This window comes from Zootermopsis nevadensis, unplaced genomic scaffold (genome assembly GCF_977971745.1).
Source record: "Zootermopsis nevadensis isolate Lab colony 2312 unplaced genomic scaffold, Znev_1.0 Znev_ptg000010l, whole genome shotgun sequence".
Classification (NCBI taxonomy): domain Eukaryota; kingdom Metazoa; phylum Arthropoda; class Insecta; order Blattodea; family Termopsidae; genus Zootermopsis; species Zootermopsis nevadensis.
Window position 1 is genome coordinate 10559267 of NW_028259142.1, and position 21327 is coordinate 10580593.

The 21327-nt window shown below is 36.8% G+C and overlaps 2 protein-coding genes across 4 annotated transcripts in view; one reads left to right on the plus strand and one right to left on the minus strand.

Moving 5' to 3' along the window:
* Window positions 1-21327, plus strand: part of LOC110832071 (tRNA (34-2'-O)-methyltransferase regulator WDR6) — a 56379-nt gene that overhangs the window by 4839 nt on the left and 30213 nt on the right. The gene's annotated exons all lie outside the window — the stretch shown is intronic.
* Cdk8 (cyclin-dependent kinase 8) lies at window positions 1899-21327 on the minus strand. Of its 3 annotated transcripts, none has more exons than XM_022068708.2 (11): window positions 21009-21327; window positions 20154-20229; window positions 19225-19335; window positions 17185-17325; window positions 16232-16421; window positions 14794-15007; window positions 12612-12684; window positions 9780-9877; window positions 8356-8461; window positions 6427-6696; window positions 1899-6075 (listed from the first exon to the last, which is right to left on the minus strand). In XM_022068708.2, the coding sequence occupies exons 1-10, from the start codon at window positions 21137-21139 to the stop codon at window positions 6448-6450; spliced, it is 1389 nt and encodes a 462-aa protein (XP_021924400.1). In that variant the 5' UTR covers window positions 21140-21327; the 3' UTR covers window positions 1899-6075; window positions 6427-6447. The 3 variants fall into 3 exon arrangements, with proteins under 3 accessions (XP_021924400.1, XP_021924399.1, XP_021924401.1); XM_022068707.2 differs by having other exon boundaries at window positions 1899-3726; window positions 21009-21326; XM_022068709.2 differs by lacking the exon at window positions 21009-21327 and adding an exon at window positions 20886-20904 and having other exon boundaries at window positions 1899-3726.

The following is a 21327-nucleotide window of genomic DNA, read 5'->3' on the forward strand; positions in this document are numbered from 1 at the left end:
CATCCCTGGAAATCTTTCTTTGTCAGCCTGTCAAGCACCATCTGCGATTCTGCCTGAATCTCTTCTATCGTCTCAAATATCCTTCCCTTTAGTTGAATTTTCATCTTTGGGAAGAGGAAGAAGTCACACGGAGCTTAGAAAGGAAGTTGGGGTCGGTTCTTGCAAGATCTTTGAGCTCCTGGTCCTCAGACAGGATGCGTCGCATGTGGAGTTCTTCCTTTAGAATCAGCTGACAGGTCCCATAGCCTATCCCAACAATGTCGCACAAGTCGTTGATGGTACGACGTCGATCTTCGTGAATGGCCTGCCGAATCTTCGTAACATTTTCGGGCGTTGTGCTCGAAGATGGTCGTCCAGAACGCTCATCATCGACAGAGGTTCGGCCATTTTTAAAACGTGAATGCCACACAAAAGTTTGTGCACGACCCATTGCGGACTCCCCAAATGCTTGCTTTAGCATTTCATAGGTTTCCGTAGCCGTTTTGGCGAGTCTTTGGCAAAATTTGATGCACTCTCTTTGTCCATGAAAATCCGCCATTCCGAAATCGCAGGAGGGTCGGTGTAATGCACTTCCAAAACGCCCGTAACTAAGAAAGAAATGCTAATTCGATGATGTCGGCTGGCACACTGATTCACTATGAATGTAGGCCGCACCCCCTAAAGGCAGAAGCTCGTACTACATCCGGTTCGCCCTCTATTGACACAGTCTTGAAACTTTCCGATCGCACCTTCAGATCCAGGATAGTCGCAGGTAGAGGGAGGACAAAGACTTGATCCTTCCCAAATTTCGTGTGGAAGTGCCACTGGACAATGGTAACGGACCGACTTTGGTGATATTCGAGAGTACAAAAAGCCTTCTCCTTACCGTTAGCCGCCATATTGCAAAATCTGACACCTGGCGGCCAAACGCGTAACTACTGGATGGCGGGCGGGTGTAATGATAATAGACGTATGTTTAATGCATTGCCCCACAAAAATTCACAAAACCCCGACAATCTTTTTGAATAGCCCTGTATAATTTTTGTTGCTCTTTTCTTTTCGCGTACCTCGACATTTCCTCTTCCACTTTCTTAAAGCTTGTTCTATGTAGATTTTAAATAGTCAATCCTATGGTGTCAAAGAGAGACGTAACTTTAGCTAATGTTATGGAAGGGCATGGTGATTCATTGGCTGGTTCTTCAAGTACATGTTTACCTCCATGGCCACGGGAACTATTCTTAATTGGGCTACTCCTTTGCTCAGAAAAACTCCTGAACAAGTTTAATAAAATTACTGTTTGGGCATGCAATTTTGATGACAAAACATGTTTTCCCATAAATCATAAAATCATGTTTTTTTTATGAATTTTCCTTCATAATACAATTTTTTTTGTATGAAAACAAAGTAAAAAATATTATCCTAATAATGCAATTTAAGCTTAACATCCACCAGCTGTCTAGGTTATGTCATAACGTTCACTTAAGGTTCAGTTTGAATGTTATTCTAATTATATGTTCACATAACGAGGTCCACAGTGGCCGCGCGGTCTGAGGCATGGGCCTTCTGCTGCTTGGTCACTGGGACCTTGGGTTCGAATCCCACTCAAGCCATGGATATTTGTCCACGTTTTTCTGTGTTGTGTTGTCCTGTGTACAGGTAGAGGCCTTGCGACAGGCCGATCCATCGTCCAAGGAGTCCTACCAAAATGTCTATAGATCAAGCCAACGAAAAGTTGGGACCTGCAGTGCTCAGGCACTTGAAGAACGGGTTGTTCCCATTATCTTAACATAAGAGAAAATACTTAGAAAAAAAACTAGTTATGAGGTTACAGTTCCCACAATTGTTTTCTGTATCGCTACAATGTTAATTATCATTTCCATTAAGCATTCTTGACCTACACACAAGGAATAAGAATAAAACACCATCATCGTATTATTTATTATCTGAGCCATTCCGTCTGCCTTGAGATACATCTTCACTTAATGGTAATTCAGAATAGTAGTCTAGAATTCTCTGTCACTAATACATAGTAAAATAACATTTTTAAACAGATTTCAGACTCATACATTTTGAGAATTATTTTTGAAGTCTGTTCCACTGTTGCCATCGGAGCAGTTGGGGAATATTTACAAATTCTTTAATTACACACACACACACACACACACACAAATGCTTAATTACGAGGAGTGCTCAAAACATGTTTTCTTTTGCAGTGGTAACATTGTGCAGTCTCACTAGGCATTTTAACTACACTATTTTTGTATAATTACAGTTCTTTATTTCATAGCAGAATTTTACTTAATAATTTTTAAAATATACAATTTACTATTATTTGAGTAAAAAAGAAGAGGACTTAACATTTCATACAGCCATAAATATTGAGTTTATTACTAAAGCGGCCCATCCACATGAGTCTGACTTTCGATTCTGGCTCGGCGAGCTTGACTCGTGAGCCGGGCTTGGATATATTTCACCACACATGCATAGCGGACTCGGCTCGTGACACCCCACCCACAGATGAGTTTGGCTCGATGGAACCCGAGCCGAGCCGGACTCGTACGTGGATGGACCGCTTAATGTATACAGTCTGGACAAGTTAAAGTTAGCTTATTACTACACCAGATTCTCATGCCAGCAAAACTCACGTTTCCAGTTATACGATTTGCTACGTTTTTTGTTCTTTTGACATCAAATATTCCAAAACTTCATTGCGTGACTCTGTATTAAAATGTATTTCATCACGTACATGCAAGAGTCATTGGTGCGAGGAGCAGGTACACAAATAAAACAAGCAGATTTGACAAAAACAAAACTATGTAAAAATAAGACAAAAAAACAGGGCATATTTATCATGATATAAAATAAAATAAATATTTTAACACAAGTAATGTATGTCAGAGCTAAGAAAAAAAAAGTCATTTGTATATATTTCACTTCCAGATTGAATAAAATTCTTGAAGATTTCTGTCTTCTGGGTTGTTGCGCCGTGTAGTATGGTAGACGTCCACCAATGTTTCAGAGGTCATACTGCCTCAGTCATCAGGGCAATGAATGAGCCAATTGATCGGAAAATGCTAGGTTTATAGGGACCAGACAGTGAATGGAGTAGCCGAATCCTAGCCAATTCATCGCCCTGACGACGGAGGCAGTATGACCTCTGAAACGTTGGTAGATGTCTACCATACTACACGGCGCAACAACCCAGAAGACAGAAATCTTCATACCCACCGCTGTGAAAACTTCAAATACTAGAATAAAATTGTTGTTTCCACAGAAAAAAAAAATTGAGTACAGCCACCTTTGCGGGGTTTTTTATGGTACTCTTCTTGTTCTGCCCTCTTCTTAAATCAAAGTGTACTAAATTCAGCACTATTCTGGTTTAATTCTTAGATCTAGAATGGTTTCAACACCACCATCAATAAAATTCTTACTTCCCCAACTCATAAACCAACTCCAGTCACTAATGAATTATATATATATATATATATATATATATATATATATATAACACAATATAAAAGAAAAAATGTCTCTGACAAATAAAACGGAAACCTTTCAAACTACACCGCTTATTTAAATATCATCTTGCACATACTGCAACATCTCATGTTTGAGTTATGATATGTCAACTTCAGAAATAATTAAACCATCGAGGCTTGTCACTTTATGACAGTTTTTCAGCTAGTGAGGATGAAGAAAATACAGAATTTAGTTGGGGATACTTCTTGGAATCAGCCACCTGAAGACCTAGAAAGAGAAGGGTGGATAACATTAAACTGTACCTCAGAGAGACAGAAAGTGTACTAGACTGAACTGGTTCAGGATCATGTTCAGTGACAAACTTTGGAACTAGAGGTGTCGAGTCTTCTGGCTCTAGTACTGAAATTCTTGCAACTCTACTCACCGAGTTATCCTACGCATTATATGTTATATTTGTTGGTGCTAAATAATCCAGTGGCTGATAAGTATCATTGTAAATATATTTTATGCTTAAAAGACTTTGTATTCTGAAAACCTTAATAAGACCTACTGATCAAATTTCTTTTAGAAATATGAATCTCAAAGCAATAATAAATCAATTTTGTATTTATTTGAACGATCTGATGTTAGAAATATGAGTGAAAAATATTATACACAGAAGTTTTAAATCTCAACTTAATGCTGTATACATTATTATGATTTAATAGTGGTTATATAATTATTAGAAAGACAGAAGTGCAAAGAGCTTTTCCATTTTGCACTTTTATGGTGGCGTGAGATTGTGATGCAAACAATAACATTTCAAAATCTCTGATTTATGGGTATTTTATCAGAATGCAATGATAAAATATTTAAATAAAGAACAACATTTAATTTGTCGATGCATAAAAAATAGGGTTACACATTCATAATAATTTGTTTAGATTTAATATAGCATAGAAAGGTTTTATCAAAAAGTTCATGGAGTGCTTTATGTCATGGGCCCTAGTTGAGCACCGTCTACCATCAAAGTTACTTCCATTGGCTTTTGGTCATCAACAGATGTCATGCCCTCTGCTTGCAACGGCCAGGACATACAGACCTAACGAGAAGTTTGCATATATTTTACTCTCTTGGAATTGTCTTACCATCTGATATTTACCCTATGAAAATATCTTTGTTTAAGTAATTAAGACAGTGTGATTGGTTTGTTTGTTTGTTTGTGTGCACGCGCACATATATGTATGTGGGGTTATATTTGAATGATGATTTTGAAGTAGTAATACACTTGAAAATTTATTAGAAACTCTGTTTTCCCATCTGACAACTGAAGAAAAGATACACATTAAAAAGGTCAGTGCTTTTTTCAGACTATACAGAAATAACTAAAGAAAATACGAAAATAAAAAATGTTTGTACTCTGTGACCTAAAAAAGGCATGTCTGATTGCACGTGAAAGAAGAAAGTCGCTGTCTGGCTTTTATTGTTGTGAACTTTTAAAATAATGAAAATTTAAATGAGCAGATTTATCATTTTTTAAATAAATGCGTGGGGTGGGGGGAGGGTCTGTAGATTGTATTGGTACTGGCCCCATTTGTTCAGAAAAACATGAGCCACAATTAGTATTAAAAAATAATTAGCACCTATCACTTTAAGGTTATGCAATAATTTTTATCTTGTAGTTTTGTACCCAATGAACTGTTACAAAAGTGGATGATTGAACACCTAGGTACATTTGACTGTTTCAGTAGGTAATAAGAAATTATATGTCACTGAAATTAGCCTAATACAGTAGTTACAACTTGTAAGGGTGAAACTTAATTTTTGAGAACAAGGAGAATTTTTTTTCAGCTCTTCGTGTCAAAAGTTCCCAAGCATTTAATGACTCCAGCTCCTTCCTTTAACATATTCACTGACAATGACATCATAGCTTAGTCTGTGGTTCATCGAGCATTGAGAATACACAGTGCCGTCTTATGGGCTTTCACTTCCAATGAAGACACCAATAAAAAAATATAATTCTCCATTTTCATACCCCACCTGTGATGCATTTATGTTTCTTCTACAAAAATTAGTGAAGTGAATCACAGTAAACATAACAGTTTTAGCTGTTTTGTTTTAAGCTGCTTTCCCTTTGATCATCATAATACATTTGCATCATGCTCACTGTGCATTTAACTTTTGGTCTGTACTGTACCTGGGCTGCTGCTATAAAAGCAATAGTCTATGCTTAAAATAGGATGAGTCACAGAAATATTTTATGTTTTGTCAAAAACATTCTATTGCTGTAAATCCTCCACAACTGGTTTTCTAACATATTTGATAGAAGTGTTTGTCTAAACCAAACCAAAATGCAGTCCACACCGAAATGGCAGTGAATAAATCAAAGATTCCATCCAATGTCTCTTCAGAATATAAGTCTAATGGTATAAAGAAATATTGATAAGCACTATCATGCCAATGACAAAATTTTTAACATGCGGGGTCCACAGTGGCCGCGCAGTCTGAGACATGAGCCTTGTGCCGCTTGGTCGCTGGGACCGTGGGTTCGAATCCCACTCAAGCCATGGATGTTCGTCCGCGTCTCTCTGTGTTATGCTATCCTGCGTACAAGGCCAATCCCTCGTCCATGGAGTCCTACCGAATGTCCATAGATCAAGCCAACAGAAAGTTGGGACCCGTAAAAGGGTACCGGAAAATGTATAAACATTGTTAAACCGGAAATAGAAGAAGAAGAAAACTAACATGCTCACTAAAGTATTTTTTGTACACATAAATGCATAAATTTCAGCTGATAACTGCCATTCAGTGACAAATTAAATGTATTTCACAATCCTATATTCACAAACTGGACAGCTCTTGTATCTGGAAAATATCTCAGACAGCAGAATAAGAATGCAGCTAACCCAATGTCCAATATTTGGCACTTACTGGCATCTGGAAGCAAGGCTTCTTTCATTATAGCAAAGTCACTTTTGTGGACATTACCTGAGTCACGAGATAACAATGTTAGAACCGCTGTGCAAAATTAGGTGTTGGTTGGGTGTTAGATGTTGAGTTGTAGATCATGCCTGGCTGAGACACATGTTGCTGTTGCTGCTGTTGTACATGATGGAATTCTGTTTGTTGCTGCTGTTGTTGTTGTGATATACCAGACGACGTGCTGACAGGATGAGGCGGAGCCAGACGTACACGCTTGGCATTAGGGCCGTGATTGTGGTTGTGATTGCCTTGGTCCCCTTGGCCTCCTTGATTACCCTGGTAAATCGTAAAGCGATGAAGGAAGATCAAACAGTAGTAGTTTCAGAGTAAACATCTGTCATCCAGTGTCACCAAAAATTAACTTCACGCACATAAATTAATGCAAAGTCGGACTCGTTTGTGAACATTTACACACAAAATGTTATCCTTTAATTTTCTTCTGACCTGATTAAGTCCCCCTCCACCCCCCCCCCCCCATGTGCGCTCACGCACACACAGTACATTAATTTATGCAAATATGACTACATTTTGATTGTAAAAGATTATTATATAGCCTCACATGATATAAACTAGACCTTGTGAAGATAATAACATATTTTCCCAGTTACTTAAATTATATTCTTTTAAATACTGTAAGTTGTGGTAATAGACCCTTATACAGAAAGTCTTCTTGTACTTAATCACTTTGCTGATTGACTGGACATTGAAAAGCCCAATTAGATTTCTCTATGTACTGCTCTAACGCTGGTGCTGTAGCTGTGTGTAACCTATTCTATATTTATCACTCCTTTAAGTGGAGTAATGAATGAAAGATGTGATTATGGAAAGTTTTTTTGGCATCTTGATCCAACTGGTCTGTACTTCATCATTATTTCTGTCTCCCTGCATTCTGCTGACTCCAGTCTCCAGTCTAAAAGCTTTTCAAATAATTATTCCAGCTTCAGTTCAACGAAAATATCTTGGTTGCGTCTGTAGCGTTTCCATGTGTATTCCGGTATCTGAGCCATTCATTTCATTCCGGTAGCTGTGATTCCAGATTTATCTTCAGCTTTCACTGTACATATTTTAGTATGCTACGTCATAGCATTTCATTGGTTTCAGGCAATAAATACTTCCATTTTCCAACGTCGTAAAAGGTTCTTAAAACGGTCATTCCGCAATTTGCCTTTTTTCTTGCCTATTATACCTACACCCATTCACACCTACCTGATCTGACTATGCCAATCGGAGGAGTATATCGTGCCCTTACATATGTATATTTTGAACTTTCTTCAATATAACGTGTTTGTCCCCCAAAAATTAGTTGCCATGACTTTTGAAGTAACCCCGTATCTGTCAACACTTGACTGTAACAATATTGTAAGTGTGGAAACAGTAGATCCTAGAAGCAGCAAAAAAAGAAAAAGAAAGAAACTGGGAACCCCTCAGCCGTTAAGTCATGGGAAGGTCCATTTGGGGAGGCCTTTATCCCAATTGAATTCACTTTTTAAATGTTATTAATCCTCATAGAACACAGAATTGTTATGTGCTTTCTCTATTTTTATGGTCAAATACATACTCAAGAGTCACCAGTTTTCAACAGAACAAATAGACATTTACTACAACAAAAATTGGCAGCCCTTTCAACTTCACTTTAATAAGACTCCAACTAAGTATGGAAAGGTTACTGGTACAAGAGACAGTACATAAAGAACTAAGAAAACATGTGACAGCAGAAGCATATTAGGAGTTTTCAGAGAATGGATTTTTAATATTTGTATAAGAGGTAATTTTTGCTCCTATAAAGGATGTCATTGGATGTTAAGCCTTCTGAGCAGAATTTTGATGCACATATATTAGAACAGAAACTGAAAAGTTTTTATTTATAACTGTCTCATCTGGATCTGTTGTTTAAATTTTGTCCCATTATATGACTTCAAGTAATTTTTAACTCACGTTTTGAGGCTGATTCTGTCGAGCTTTATTCTCTGACTTGTCTTCGTTGTCATCATCAGTAAGAAATTCTCTCTTTGGGTAAGGGATCTGACATCCAGCAAAAACACTGAAAACAAAAGGTGAATGTTTCTTTATATACTATCAGAACTGATGAACAGCATTAAAATTTCAGTCAGAATGACCAAGATTTGAACCTGGGAACTCATGTGTATGAAACAACTAAACTAGACTACCACACAACATTCATTTTTCATAACATATTTTACCCTTTAAAGCCAAGTAGTAAATAATGCCCCACCTGATTTTAACAGTAAGTCAGTCTGAATTTTTATTGTGTTTCATATGATTCTCAATGTAAACAGCATTTCCTTAAACAGCATTAACAAACTTATCTCTGTAATGGTGAAGTATATTTTCTTTGCAGTACAACTGAATTATTAAATACTATTTATGTGAACTTCAGCTTCAAAGGGTTAACAGATGAATACAATGTAAACTTATAACAATAAAGAAAAATATTCACCTGGCAAAATACTGGCCCATTTAAAATGGATATGTCTTAGCAAGAAGAAAAAGAAGAATATATATCCAGAATGCAAAATGTAGGAGCGAGCTGCCAGAGTTTGTCAACAGAACCTCGGGAGAGGGCTGACAAAGCCCAGAGGTGGGCCATCCCTGGAAGCCAATCCATGAGAAATAAACATGGCAGGGGATGTCAGTGTGATAAAATACATGGGAAAAGGGGGGACCAAGTGACAGGGTAGCAAGTCTTGTAGGCAAAGCCCTAAAGGGGGCAGGCCTGGGGAAGAAAGAGCCTCACTGGAGCAAAACCCACAAGAAGCCTGGGGGGTGTGTGTTTGAAAGAACCCTGGGAGTGAAAGAACCTGGATCACTTCATCACTTCACCACTTGGGGAACCCCTGGGGGATGCATAGTTCCTAGGGGTGATTAGTTTGGGGCTAGCTGAAAGACATGACATACAGACTGACAGAAAAGGTTGGACCTTTTCTGGCCCATTCTACAATAGATGTAAGCTGGCAGAAGTTCACTTAGAATGGTTGTTATTTACTGCAATTCCAAGCAATTACATATCTTATAACATTATACCACAATTATGCTCAACATTGCCAATTATCTTATGTAAATCTGATATACACTCTATTTCAGGAGTTAACTGTGCTCCCATATTCAGGTTATTGGTTTTCAATATACTAACAGTTTTATTTACTTTATTTTCAAGATATAAGGAAATGATCAGGATCAAACCCAGAACCCTTTCAACACATTATATATCAACCATTTGACATCTGTAGTGTACAGACCACACACAGAAAAAAGCAACAGGATTATTCATACCCATATCTGTAATATATTTATGATTTATAAACCTTGCATCTGGTCTATTAGAACAGGATCAAACTTACTCCTGAGTTGGGAGTGGTTCTTCTTGGAAGTAGGCATCTTGCATGGCTTGTTCAGATGTGATTCTTTTTGTGGGATCCATCAGAAGTAATTTCTGAAGCTGCAACAGCAAATTATGTTTCGACACAGAATAACTTGATTTCGTAACGCAGAACTCAAATAAATGCATTGTTTGTAAGATGTACAGCCACGGCCAGGGACACTATGAAATATTGCAGGAGTTTCCATTATTAATTTAAACTATTCTGCATGCAGATCAGTACAATGTTGAGCCAGAACCACAGTGTGATGAAATGCCAAATTATTTCTCTTTTGAAAATATTTATTTATAGTTTATTTCATTACACTGTTAAGTCTATATAGCACTGATCATTTGAGAAATTCCTCCTATCTGTGGAAAAAAAGTAAATGAAGTTCTAGATACAAACTGAGTTTTAGAGATAACAAATATTTACAAGTAGAATTCCAGAAATTTCCAGTATTGTAGCTCCAGTATATAATGGTTCACATAAAACAACTTCTTTTAGACGCTAAGATATACACTAAGAAATAGTATAAGCAAATTTAAAAAACATGAATTCTGTGGATTAGGTCAATCCCCACCTGCAGTCTGCAATAAAACACCACATATGTGTCATAATCTAATGAAGAAAGGTTAAGTGAACCATGCCCCATCATATGAAACTATTTGATGGTGGATGAATGCTAACAATGGCTGTGAATATGCTAGCAAGTGTGCTTAGTATTTTTATTGAATATTTGGTAAAGTAAAAGACCTGTGCACACTGGTTTCCACATGTTGAACATTGATCAGTGTCCATGTCCATTTCAAACATTAGCAAAGGCAGCGAGATATAGTAATTGATAGCACACTGATGGATGATAGAATTCTATCAAACTTAGTAGTGATTACACTGAGTAGAGGATAAATTCAAGTATTATTCAATAATATACATTTTATGGACTTATTGTATTTGTACCATAGCACTAATTACTGATAAAGGAAATTTCTGAAATGATCTCGTGTGTGTGTGCAAAAATGAAAAATTTCACTGTCTTAATTATCTTCTTCTTAAAGTGCCTATCCTTTCCGGATGTTGGTGATCAGCATAGCAATTTGAGTTCTGCCATGCTTGATTGTACTAGGGAATTATAATGGAGTGGTTTCCCGTTGCTTTCTCCATCACAGTATCACAACCGGTACAATCAGTATGTGATTGTCGCCTGTGAATATCTGGTGACGGGCCTTTAGGGAAATCATTCTTCAATAGCCTCGCCACAGTAATGACATAGCTCCTGCCCAATACCATCTACCATGACCCTGGTGTCTTAATTATAACAAATGCATAAATAATGGCTAATAGATGGATAACTGAGATTTCATCACAAATATATTATATTTTGAAAACAATGGATAAGCCTCTACAGTCAGAACATACTCAAATGAAATGTACTAAAGGAAGGGTGGGTTCAACAAACAAATAAACAAACAACAGGTGTATGATCTGAAGCTTTCAGGGCAACTAAGTATTGAGCCATGCCTCATGGCTCAAAGTGGCCTATCTCCCCTCTCGACGTTCTTTGGAGTCGCTGGCTTCAAGGCCCTAATGGGACAGCAGGGCAGAGAATGAGTCGAAGAGGGAGAGCTTGGAGACAGATAGGTCTTCTTCTTCTCCTCCCTCTCTCTCTTATTCTTCTTCTTTTTTGTTGTTGTTGGCGTAGCTAGTCGTAACCCCGACCAGAGCCTGAGCCTTGGAAGTTTGTTCTCCTTTCAATTTATATATATATATTTTAAATACATGTTGGTAATTTGGGAGTGCTTTTATTTGTATTTAGGTTAACCCTTGTGATAATCCTATGCCGTACCACCACCCAGCCTCTGGGATAATTTGGTTATAGTCACGAGAGCCGGTAGGGTTCAGTATAATAAATTCTTCTCTGCCTACCAGCCATGTAATGTGGCTTAACGAAGAAAACATTAAGCCATCTCACACGGCTGGTAGCCCTAGAAAAATTTATTATAAAGAAACAACAGGTATTGTAACACAATCATAGAAATAAATTTGTAGATTTTTTGAACATCAAGAATTGGAGGAACCTTGCACAGTGTTATTCTTCATCACCTCCTTTTTCTTCTTCTTATTCCCTTAAAACCCAATATGTCCCACCTGCTTAAACAATCATTAACTCTTAATTTTGTATTTTTCAGTTTCAAATGGTTCTCAGTGTAAACTGTATATTACATTCTTAAATAGCAAAAACCAATTGATCTTTGTATGGAGAAGTGTTTTCTTTTTGTGCTATGAACTGAATTCTTAAATATTATTTAGACAAGCTTCAGATTCAAAGAATTAAGTGGGTTGTCTGACATTGCACATTGTGATTTTTCTTATTTTAGATTCAAGCAATATAAAATGAAGTGAAATGCTGTTGTAGACAAATTCTGAGTTAGACCAAATCTTCTGTGGGAGGAGTTCTGTTATCAATATCATTGAAATGTTATTCAAAATATAACAATCAGGACAACATAACCCTCAACAAGTGGAAAGGTGAGAGTACACTAAAATGTCAGGAGTGATGACATCAGTAAAGCAACTGAAAAAAAAAGACAACAAAGATATCCAAGCAGAGGGTAAAAAATATGATCAAAGATGATAGGCAGACAAGGGTGGGCCCATAGAACTACCTACAATTCTAAAATAGGAATATACCAGGTTGATCAATCTTGCATTATGTCTGTCAACAACTGGCAATTAGCAAAGGGGCATAATGATATGAATTAAACAAAAGAAATTTACAAGGGTAGTAATATAATTATCTCCTTCATTACTTACCAAATGGAATGCTTTGCTATCTGGTTTGATTTTATGCCTATCCATGTACTTTACTAATGAACAATTGGAGTAACTGTAATGAAAAATTAAAGCATCATATCAGTGTTCTAGAATGCATATGAAATTAATTAAAATAATAAATTTAAATAAGGCAGTAATACAATTCCATAAAATGAGAAAGAAATATAAAATTCTTATGGATAAAATTAATTCTAAATAGAGAAAAAATAAAATACGGGCAAAAATAATTTCTCCTGAGGTATTTAGATAATTCTAAGTTAACATTCTAAAAAGTAAATGCAATGTTAGTGTTCAGTCAGCACGCTGGGCTTATGAGCAGATGGTTATTAGATCCAATCCTATTAGTCAGTAATTTCTGTTGCTCACAAACAAGATATAATACATAAATTGTGTGAATGTTTATAATTTATCTTTATACCAAATTTTGAATTTCTAGTTTCAGTGGTTCATTAATTATTGCTAACAACCTGAAAGTTTTTGATAATTTTCAAATGGCTGCCATGTTGTCAGTTTAAATTCTACAAAAAAAAAGAAAAGGTTGCTTTATCACTATTGTTGCAATGAGGTGAGACTATGGAAATGGACCTTTGTCCATCCCCCAAATTATACATGAATAAATATGGAGCAGCACTGAAATGATACTGACAGAGGAAATCCAAAGAACTCGGAAAGAAAGCTGTCCCAGTGCCACTTTGTCTGCCAAATCCCCACGAAAAGATTACCATAACATAAACTGCAATTCTTTTAAACTCTATTATCATACATAATTTGAGTAACCTACATTAAGTGGCACCAGCATCACTCCCACCTCGTAAGTTTGTACAGCTATGTCGTTATTACCAATATCAGAAAATTAAAAAGCACAAGGCATGGCTAGCCTCCAATGGCATAACATTCATACAAAATTTCTGTGGAAATTGATCATTTACTTAAAAATTTATAAATGGGGACAGGGATACAATGAACCCAGTCATACTATAATGGTAATCCCCAATCACTCTAAGCCGAGTCAGTGACATGTATGTTGGATGACTGGCCAGCACATAACTTTTCACTACCATGTCCAGACTGGATTTTTGTCCATCCAACCTCTTATTCAATGAGTAATGGGCCTAGGATAAAACAGCCAAAATGTAAAGCTGACCACTCAAATTCAAGTAGCATGAAATTTAAGAATGTTTGGAGTTTAAACTTTACTGCCTCCTTTATACTTACACAATGTGGTGTTTAGGTACAGAAACAAGTTTATCTTTACCTTTTATTCATTATGTTTGTGTTGGGTCTGATAACCATAAACACAAATTCTGAGACAAGTTTGGTTGATGGATGTGTGGTTAAGAGATTCAAGTACATGATCATACTGTAAAGTTATTCCCAAAAAATATCACTATTGTAACAAAATATGTCCTCTCTTGTACAAAAGCACTTATAGTACGACTTCTCTGGGTGCCAGATGCAACTTCTTAACATTACAGGTGCTTGAGAAAGGTTTGTATCACTGCTGTAAGTACAAGGTCATTCAGAGATGATTGGGACTAGCCTGAAATACAGGCTGCGAGCTGAATATCACGCCTCGACACAAGCCACATACTTCCCACTGAGGTCAGTGCACTGTTGCCATCTTTCTGGTAACTTTCTGATGGATGTAGCAAACCAGTCTTTTGGGACAGTATGCAACGACTTGTGAATGTTACTGTGTTAATAGGATGATGACAAGGACATGTGAGGATGCCACAGGAATCAACACTGTTTACTGTCATCCCCTCAGGAAGCCATTCCACCATCAGGGCGCCCTCCATGTCTCAAAAGGCTATGGCCATATGTTTGTCAACAGCTGTCAGAAATTTCTTGGGTCGAGGACTTCCATCATGAATGGATTTGCTTTTATTTCCTAATAGCAACAACTTGCAGAGTGGTATCCATGAGTAGGTGCATATTGTTCTGAAATACTGGTTGCTGTGCATCCATCAGGAAGTTCCCAGAAGGGTGGCAATGGTGCAGTGATCTCAGCAGGGAATATATGGTATGTTCTGAAGTATGATTACGTGGCTATCATTATCTCTCGAGCATGCATTTCAGGCAAGTACCAGTGATTTCCGAATGACCCTTGTAAAACATGCAAAATCATCACAAGGATCAAATACATGTACTATGAACATACTTAGCCCTTTTGAAGTCTTTGAGCAGTGTTGGATGTTCTGGCATTTTCTTGATATCTTCCCAGTCTTTTTCTAAGGGAAAACCCATCACATTGAATATCCTATCTAGTTGGTCATGATGATATGGATTACTAGTTTTAATATCCTCTTGTCGACAATGAAATATAGGTTCTGAAGTTAAAAGCTCAGCAAATATGCATCCTATGGCCCAAATGTCTGCAAAAATAATGAAGTCAATAACTTTAAGGTTCTGAACAGAAAGTCTGTTTATCTCTAAGGTCAGAAGAGAGCAGAACACAACCCATTCATTATCATGTAATGCCACCACTTAGTGTCTGCAAAATACAGCAACTGCAGAAGATCTCAGAATCACAGACGGTTCGTCTGTGATTGATTGAGCCTATTCAGTGTGGCGCATTAATTTGTGCTACATTTACAATAACTAATAAGGTGAAGCAGAGTTAAGATAAACACTGTTCATTTATTGAAGACAGGGATGAATTTAACTTTCGAAGTAAAAGTTATGTCGTCTCTATTTCATATTTTGATAATTTGCTTGTAATGCATAAAGTGATCTAATCTGTGCGTGTTCTCTGGTGGGAAATGTAGAATGGTATAGAGCACATAGATGTTTCCATTTTCATAAAATTCAGAGAACTGATTCCATTTTTAAGTAGGATTTGCAGTTTTCATGGTAGTGAGTATAAAGATGGCTGTCTTCTGGGTTGTAGCACCACGAAGTCTGGTAGAAGTTTTCCAAGAATGCTTGCTGCCTCCATCATCAGCATATGTCTTGGTGATGGAGGCAGAAAGGGCCTCTGAAACATTGGTAAACCCCTACCAGACTACACGATGCTACAACCCAGAAGACAGTCATCTTCTGAGTCCATTTTTCATACACACATCCCACAGCTACTCTCCTCAGTGCATAACCCTCTAGTAGCAGTGTCAAGTCTGAAAAAGACAATTTATATCACCAGTGTTTTTTACATGATTTTTCTAAAGTGTGGTATTTGTTTTAAGATTATATCAGAAATGTTTGTACACATAAAACTGACAGCTGGAAGCCAACAGATACCAGACACTCTGTCGCCCACATGCACATCTAGCCTTATGTCATTTATGCAGTGATATAACTGTTACATATGATTATATCTGTGAAATACACACAGTGTACTTATAATGTTGTTTTCAACTGTTCAATAGTGCACACTGAGGACTCTCTTATTTTCTAAGACAAGTGAAAAATTGTGGCTAGAGTATATTAAATCATTATATGCTGTACATGTACTATATATACATTGTTTTTATTTTCTACTGAAATATTTGGAAATTTACTTACATGTGAAATTTTTAAGTGCTTGGTGAACTAAGCTATAATTTATTGGTGTCTGCAAATGCATCTTAAGTGTTTTGGCCAAATAAAAACATGTACTTTACCAATAGCTTTAGTATAGTGCCTAGCACCCAACAGTAGTTCAGGAGCCCTGTACCAGAATGTTACAACTACTGGATCCAGGTCTGCCAGTGGCTTCAATGGTGCATTAAAGAGTCTAGCAAAACCCATGTCTGCAATCTTTACCCTGCCTCTTTCTGGTCCTTCACCCATCACAAGAATATTTGCAGGTTTCTGAAATAAAACAATTAAGAAACTTCACTGCATATCATTATAATCATACACATTTCAAAGATCAAAGAATAGTGCCTTATAAATTCTTGTAAGATTTGAGGTTTTCACAGTGGTGAGTATGAAGATTTTCGTCTTCTGGGTTGTTGAGCTGTGTAGTCTGGTCGATGTTTACCAACGCTTCAGAGGTCATACTGCCTCCGTCATCAGGGCGATGAAGATTTCCGTCTTCTGGGTTGTTGCGCTGTGTAGTCTGGTCGATGTTAACCAACGTTTCAGAGGTCATACTGCCTCCGTCATCAGGGCGATGACCTCTGAAACGTTGGTTAGCATCGACCAGACTACACGGCGCAACGACCCAGAAGACAGAAATCTTCATACTCACCGCTGTGAAAACCTCAAATCTTACAAATGCATATTCCATTACATTAAGAATGATCTGTTCTGGGATAGCTCAGTCAGCTACGGACTTGGACGACTGGGGTTCGATCCTATCCAATGGGTACCAGGGTCCTTTCCTGGGGGTAAAGCACAGTCAGGGCGTGATGCTGACCGCTCACCTGAGGTCAAGAAAGAGTAGGAGCTACACCCCAAATGATCTACATGGCGTGTAGCTGAATGGCTTTACTTTTAATGTTAAAATGCTGCTTAAATTATTCTTCAGTACATACAAATATGAAATGAGCAAATTCAACACTCGGTACACCTTACCAAACTTCCAAAAGCACTACATCAAATCACTCTGTACATATATTAAACGTGTTACCAGGTCTCTGTGTAGCACCCAATTGGAATGCAGATAGTGAATTCCATCTAAGATCTGATACAGAAGGGATTTCACCATTCCTTTAGGAACCATTACCGGTTTCTTGTTTGCTTTAGCTGCTCTGTGGAACTTGATTATATGCTAGAAAAGAAATATAACTCATAAAAGACTGTTGTAGTAACTGTTATGAAAAAACAAATACATAAACAAAAACTATAATTTTAAAGTCGAACTTAATGAATAAACATTTCAGTCACAGAAGTAAAAGTCCTGACAGTAATATCCATTGAGGCTATGGCAGATTCTTGACTATCTCAGCTTTGCAGATTAACCCTGGTGTTTTCAGGGCATAAGAATTTTTCTGAGTTTGAGGTTAACCTTTCTAACTGGAGGATCATTCTTTGCTGACGGTCATAAGCCATGTCTACACTCGTGCGCTTTCGTTTTCAACTTTCAATTCAACTTGTGCTTCAACATTCAATTCAACTCTCGTTTAGGGCATACCTTTGTTGAATGCGTCAAAAGCATGCCCCTAGCTGTCCACACTACGCTGCCATTTGTCGGGCATTTTTGTTAATAGGAGAGAGGAACATGTCAGACGCAACTTTACTTATTGGTGTAAGTGCAGCATATTTAGTTATCACAGGTGCAAGAAAAACAAAGACGCATATGGATGAAGGATTATTTAAAGAAACGGAATTTTGGAATTCTGAAGGATTTGGAAGTCGGTGAAGAGGTTATATTTAGAACCTTTACACGAATGGTCCCATAATAGTTGAAACGACCTGTAAATGTCGATAAACAACAAAGTTTCTTCTTCTGAAGATGTCATCTTGTAGAGGAAGGAGACGCGAGACGCACGGCGTGTTGAAACAAAACCCACTCAGGCTGGGAACACGTGCAATGAGGCATGCGCTGCTAAAACTGTTTCTGTTCAACTTTTTTCAGGCATGTGTCGATGCATACATTATGTGCCCTATTGCTTGCTCTATAACGCATGCCCTTGACGAATGTAAAAGGGCACGAGTGTAGACATGGCTTAAGAATGCCAATATATCTGCAGCTACCCTGTATCTATAAGCTGTTTCTTCATCCATAATCTAAGGACCAATGACATGGTGTGCAGTGCCATAACATGGTAACAAAGGGTCCATATAATATGGAAAGACAAGATAAACAATGATTAATAAAATAAGTGAGGTTCAGAAAGTAATAGTTAAATATGAAATTACACATAAGCCAACTCTGCTAGTCCCACTGTTTTTAGATAGCGATCTAAAAGTTATTGTTACACCTTTGACAGCTTTTATATGTTAGACCAGTAAATAAAAAAAATATTAAGAAAAAGAACACAGGTGCTAAAAACATTTTCAAAGGATGATGCAAATTTTTGGTCTTTTATGCTACATGTTCTGTGCCAATTAAATTTAACAAATACAGATTATTATGTTTGTGTAGCTAGCTGGTAATAAATTCATTTATCAGAACTGGCAACACTGTAAGCTTGCATGGGGAATCCCAAAGCATCTCTCTCCACACATACAGTACAGTCAATAGTGTATCAGCAGCTAATGCAGCTTTTAAAATTTACAATGTATGCATTTTTTACAATAAAAGTACTGGTTTTTAATATTTGTTTTACCAAGTTTAATTAACCACCATTGACAAATGTGTTATAAGTAAGAGAAAAACAAGATCAAGAATAGTTATTGAGACATGGTATTTACTGATTTTTAGGGTCACAGAAGTCAAAAACTTTATAATTCTAAACAAGAGCTTTAATGGTAGTAAACATTTAGATTGTGTTTTTCTTGACTGTGAGGTGGTTACCAACATTTAGTAGGAACACATCACCTCTATCTTCAGAAAGGGAGTATGTTTGTCTGAAATGTTCATAATTACCTAACCCAGAAGACCACAATCCAAATTAAATTTAAATAATCTACAGAAATGTAAACAATATACTCTCCACACTATGTGATAACAAGTGTTTATAGTCCTAGTTTGTAATTAAATTAGACGAAAATATATTTTACATACCCATAGATCATGTTCAGCGTAATCAAACAGCAAAAAGACTTTCCTGTCATTATGAGAAAGGAAGACTCTTATGAGGTTTATCACATTTGAATGTTTTAATTCACGTAGCAACTGAAAAGAGAATTATTTGCATCAGGCATCTTGTTTGATACAATGCATATGGCAAATAAAACATAATCCACAAATGCACATGGTCAAACACACTGTACTAAATTAGTATTAGTTCCTTTCTTTATATGTTGCATTTTTATGTTATATTCAGTGTAATTCATTAACCAAAACTGGTGACTACAGAACTTGTCCTACAACATACATTGATATTTTTACACCCAGTATTGTAGGAAAGGCGGTAGAGATTAAAAATAAAAGTAACGCAGTTTCTTAGTCTTTATTTTTCTGCTGTTACTGTACTTCTGAACTACTCTGTGTTTAACTATATGATGGCTTTCCAACATCATGCTACAGTAATGTTCCACAACCTTTTTTCACTTGTGGCACACCCTAATTTGTTAAAGAAATATGACAGCACACCACAGAATTTCACCTCACGAAATGGGGGTACCAAACTATACATGGTCATAAATATGTCTCTATATATAAATCCTTACCTTACAAGAATGTAGGCATAGCGAAACAAAACACATGTTGAATAAAACTGTCGATGATGAACCAATATGTATGTGTGTGTATGTATTACAAATTCTAATTACAGAAGATAAAATATTGCATTTTCCTAATTATAATGTGCAAATATACAATTCCTTATAAAAATCTGTGGCACATCTGAAAACTTGTGGTAGCACACCAGTTGCGGGACAGTGCTATAGTATGTTAAATGGTATGATTTATCACTCTCCATATTAATCCTCTTCGTATTGATCACTCAACAGATTAATTTTGTTTGTAAACCACTAGAAATAATTACTCACAGCAATTTCTCTACAAGCAGACATGGATAAGCCTGTCCCTTCTATTTGTTTTAAGGCATAGTCTCTTGGATCAGACCTGTAACATATATAAAGCTTCATTTAATAATAAAATAGTGACTTTCTTGTTAACAATGGTTACACTACTAAGCTTGGCCTATAAAGTAAATAAAAATACCAACAATTTACCAAATACTTCAATCCCATGACAAGTTTCTGTAAAATGTCTGAAAATGTACATTGTACTTCTAACTTGTAAAAAAAGTTCTTTAGTGTTACCATTATTACTGTGAATAAATGTTCGTACCAAAGCCATAAAATATTGCATGATAAAACAGAACTCAATAAAGTACTATCTGGTTAAAAGACACATTTAATTGCCAAGATTTATGTTAATGGAATGATGATGGTAGAATGAAAACTACACACATAGGACCCTAACAAAATCTATCTCTGCACAAATATCACATGAAGTGTACTACTAAATAAAACTTGGGCCAGAAGGTGAACGGATATACTCTTTTACGATACTTACATACATACTCAATGGGCGGGCATAGCATAATGAGGGCAAAGGAATTTGTAGAGCATTGAATACTGGACTGACCAGGCACATAGTTGCAGGTTCCTACAGCTAGAGCACACATAATAAGATTTTCTAATCAAGGTTTTAAATATATGCCAATGAATATGTTTTGGCACGTTTTACGTACGTAGGATTTTACAAGTTGTTACCTTTCTTTAGGTTATGTTCTTGTATCGAGCTATATAAACGCTTTGCCTAAATGCACATAGCAGCATTACCGTAATAACAACTTGAAATAACATAATTTTATGAAGAAAAGTAAAATATCGCACCCATCTTTTCTCCGAGCTTTGTAAACATGACCGTAAGTCCCGCGGCCAACTTTACAACCCTCGTAATCAAACAAATCTTCTACTTTGGCACGTTCTGACGCTGTTTTCAGTTTGAATTCGTAGTCCATCATTAAGGAAGACGATTATGTAATTTTCCCTGCAAAGGAGGTTCAGTCCCCCTGAACTCCCTGAAAGTGTTTTGGGTAACAATGACATGTAGCTAACAATTATTCACCATTACAATTATGGTCGATTATGGTAGTTTTATGCTACTACCACTTTTTTCCACCAGAGTTCATGACATGCACAAGCCGACTAT

Excerpts from the sequence above, each read along its gene's own strand:
- Cdk8 (XM_022068708.2), bottom strand. The coding sequence starts at position 21,139 with ATGATGGACTACGAATTCAAACTGAAAACAGCGTCAGAACGTGCCAAA. Across the intron at positions 15,008-16,231 it reads GCACTATACTAAAGCTATTG|ACATTTGGGCCATAGGATGC; the intron begins GTAAAGTACATG and ends TTATTTTTGCAG. Across the intron at positions 12,685-14,793 it reads AAAGACTTCAAAAGGGCTAA|TTACTCCAATTGTTCATTAG; the intron begins GTATGTTCATAG and ends TTTTCATTACAG.